The sequence below is a fragment of the Triticum dicoccoides genome, chromosome 1B, assembly GCF_002162155.2.
Source record: "Triticum dicoccoides isolate Atlit2015 ecotype Zavitan chromosome 1B, WEW_v2.0, whole genome shotgun sequence".
In the NCBI taxonomy this organism is placed as follows: Eukaryota; Viridiplantae; Streptophyta; class Magnoliopsida; order Poales; family Poaceae; genus Triticum; species Triticum dicoccoides.
The window spans coordinates 218295272-218299255 of NC_041381.1; the positions used below are offsets into that span (position 1 = coordinate 218295272).

A 3984-nucleotide genomic window follows, 5' to 3' on the forward strand; every position below is an offset into this window, starting at 1 on the left:
TGACGGGGGACTCCTCCTTGGTGGTCCGTGGGGAAGTCCGGTGTGAAGGGGAGAGGGCGACAAGGCGAAGGTGAGGTGGGCGTCATCCGGTTTTAAAGAGAGGACAAAATAGGAGGGTGCATCGGGGGGCGTGGCCGTGTGTTGGATATAACATGTTGGGTAGTCCAGAGAACTACATTTCTCCCCACATATGTGTTGGATTTGGGGCTAGCCAAACTGTTTAGACGGTTGGATTTTCAAGAGCCCAACGGACGCTCGTCTGATGTCCGAACACGTCTTGGCGTATGAAGGAGAAATAAGCGTCAACCTTGGAGAACATTAATTATTTGTTTGGTTAATGTATATGCATTGTAGCCCGTAGCAACGCACGGGCATTTTACTAGTATCATTATATTCGGGGCACAGCTACGCGGAGTTAGATTACATAGGGGTGGTACAACACGTGATTCGCAAAAGCAAGCTTTGCGTATTCGTGAAAGAAAGGAGTTAGATTACATCATGTCATTCCCCATAGCAAGGCAGGGGCTGTGTATGCATGAGCAAGCTTCACACAACAAAGAACTAGGCCACCCATGAACGACAAAAGGGCCCAGGTTAAAAGCAAGCAAAAATTATGGATGATAAAAGCTCCCAAGGGAGAGAGGTAGCTGGTCCCTTAGTTCCCTTTGAACTGCATTCCATATGCTATCTTCTTACTTCCTTGAGTTCACGGCATGCTCGCGAGGCCCGACTTGCCGCAGTAACTGTATCATCATTGGCATGCATTAAATACAAGATAAGTAAAATGTTGTTTAACCATGAAAGATTTTCAAGGGAAAGGTGTCTAATGTACCTGAAAATATGACTCCAGCTTCTGCTTCAGAGTGGCATGCTCCCTCTTCATCTTCTGCAGTGACCTGCGGCATCTGAAGCACAACCATGGACACACTAGATGAGCAAATCGCCTGGCGACAAGAGATGAAAACAAAGCACGAGTGATGCAATACCCTTCCAGATTCCTGTCATTGCAGTGTGCCTTAAACACCGAGCACTCGTTCTTCATCCTCACTGCTCCAATGCTGCGCCAAACACAAGTCAACTTCAGTGAATCAGAACACATAAGGCAGGCAAAAGGTAAAGTTGTCGGTGATAGCATTTCCATTTGCTAATAATATTCGTTCTCTCACATCACTAAGCACCCTTAAATCATGTATATACTGAATGGGTGATTCTGTGGTGATGAGACCCGCAATAAGATTATTCACACCGGGTGTTTTCTGAGCATATTCACAGGTCCTGTACCTGGATCCGCTGCCTTTGAGCTGGTGCACAAGAGAATCTAACCGGTAGAAATCCTGAGGGTACTTCCCACTGCATCAAAAGGAACTGGAAAGTGAATGCACTAAATATGATTCCATTTTTGGTAGATATGATATGTCTTGAAACCATTTGTATGGACTGTTTCAGCCAAAAAAAAAAGACAGTTATGGCCTGACTTACAGACGTATTGCTTACATTGTTTGTTCTATGTTTGACAACAATCTCGGCGAATCTTTCAGAAACAAAGCCACAACTTCCTCAACGAAATTGGGGCTTGATTCGTCCTGCAGTTCTTCCAGCTGATTGAACTGTTCATCAAGGTAACCCTGCAGGAATAGCCCAAAGTAGATTATTAGGCAAATCAAAGAAGCCTGAAATACAACATATAATAAAATACCATTTGTGTGGTCCACGGCAGAAAAAAAGATTCTCGATTACATGGGTAAATCAAAATAATTAGTCAAATATCAAACAAAGTCCCAGCAAGTTGTTATAGGCTTCAACCTAGCTAAGTATAACAAGCACCTTAATATTTGTCAAATATCAAACTGAGTCAGCTATATCAAGGTGGTTTTAGGTGTCAACCTGGCTTAGGTATAAAGGGCACCCTAATATTTGCCTAGAAGATACTAATGTATCATCAAAATGATCCTACCTCTATGATTACTCTGTAAAGTTTGAACACCCCAACCTTTTGTATATTCTCAAAGGAATAGAACGAAGGAAATAAAGAGAGTGATTTTCTATTCTTATGGTCTATTACATCCTTGCCCATATATCTAATTTTAAACATCATGATGCATTCAGCAGGCGATGCGTTTGTGGAAAAAAAGAAAGTGCCATAACTATTGTGTGGGAAAATAATATCCAAGTTGGCATTTGCCCCCATATTGTCCCATTAGACCAGATTACAAAGTGAATGAGTTATGCAGTTGCAATGAAGTAAAATTTTGAAACAGAATGAGTGAAGGATCCATTGAGTCCCGCCACCAGAGAGAAACTCCATATATTTGAAAGAAAAAAATGCAGTAGATCAAAGTTTTCAGAGCCTCAGTGGATATGTCATGTGGAGATGTCCAAAGGTCATCATTCTATCAGAAGAAAATCACTACGAGAGTAATTCGGCTTACAAGTTATCCAGTCAAAACTTGCAGCTCTTGGGAGAAGAGCTTAACATGTGCAACACAGTAATTGATTATAAACCCAGATTTCAAATGAACAAAGGGGGAGCCAATAAACCTGATCAAAGAAACTTTTCTTCATGAAGGTAATTTGGCGACGCAAATTTGAGTAGTCCATAGTTGGCCTTATATGTCAGTACAAGCACACAGAGAGAACTGAGATGGCTGCAATGAGACATGCAAACCGAAGGAGGCCGTATATATAGAGGGAAACAGAATTTTATTTATGCATGCAAAATCTTTATTCTAATTGATAATGCCCTCCTGTGAATAAAGCATAACAAAAAGACAAAGTACTTTTCTTTTTCATGAAACTGCTGAAATAAAAACCCAACTACAAATTCTGCAAGTTGATCTATGAGTTCTCTTTCATGTGGCTTGTGTGGTTTACACCCTAGACAGGAAAAGGATTTCAGAATATGATGACGCTGCACCGCAGAAATGCGCAGAAGTAAAGTGCCCTAGAACATGTTCCCAAATAAGCAAACCTAGAAATAAGATAAATAAACATTTCTAGATAGGATACAATTATAAATATCCGATTACACTGTTAACCTTTTACAAATAAAGAAACCACATCTGCCACTGAAATTTACGAAATACCTTTACAAGATATTTGTCAGAGAGCAGGGATCCAGCAATTTGGCTAAATTAAAAGTTAATGAGGGAACGATGAGCGTTTAATGTAAGGAGAATATATTCACTAAATCAAAAAATTCTACCTTTACAAGATATTTACTACTAAAGAGTTTTGGAGGAATTTAAGTGACTATAAAATGACATCAACAGCTAAAACTCCCTGTGAATAAGAAACAGAAAGGACATTTATTCTTACATAACAAATAGCTGGGAGTACTAAACTCTGTGCAAACCTTCTAAAGATTGGTTCTTGACAAACTAAAACGTTACACTGTGTTGAAGATTGAAGCTGTTTACTATGTTACACAGAATGAATCTCCAGGGCATAGTTCTGTATCCTGAAAAAACGTATTTCCTACTACAGCTGAATTTTCTTGAAGCATCGAAATTTGTCAGCATCAATGAGCTTAGAGCTACGACACTCGAATGCTATTGATTGGATTGATTGGTACAGGTAGAATAGAAACAGGAACTTCCCACTGCAAGAAAAGTGGGTGTGAATCAGACAATGATTGGAGAAACCTTTAAAAAATGTTTTTTCTGATGAAAATTGGTCGTTACAAAGTCATTAGATGACTGTTACAGCCATTTATCCGAAAGACAGGAATAGTGGGGAACTAAAACATGCACAGACCCAACACATGGGGAAAGAAGGTAATACCCATTTCAACATCGAATGGGTTTTAAAATATGTAATACATACATGTGTATATATCTTGATGTCCAATCACTTAGAGCTGTACACTTCCTACAATTAAATAAGTTTGATTGTAAAAACAACTACAAGCATCTCGGATGCAAGAAAAAGATGTAAGATCATTAAAGCTTGACAGCTCAGATAGATCCATCATCTGAACCACAGAAG

General features: G+C 39.6%; 1 protein-coding gene across 1 annotated transcript; it reads right to left on the reverse strand.

Annotated features, from left to right (window-relative positions):
- Positions 1-370: 370 nt before the first annotated feature.
- On the reverse strand, positions 371-2749 carry LOC119328953 (pseudo histidine-containing phosphotransfer protein 2). Its single transcript, XM_037601942.1, has 6 exons — positions 2539-2749; positions 1495-1625; positions 1282-1350; positions 987-1058; positions 833-905; positions 371-743 (listed from the first exon to the last, which is right to left on the reverse strand). Exons 1-6 carry the CDS (start codon positions 2596-2598, stop codon positions 693-695), a joined length of 456 nt encoding a protein of 151 aa, XP_037457839.1. The 5' UTR covers positions 2599-2749; the 3' UTR covers positions 371-692.
- Positions 2750-3984: the final 1235 nt, after the last annotated feature.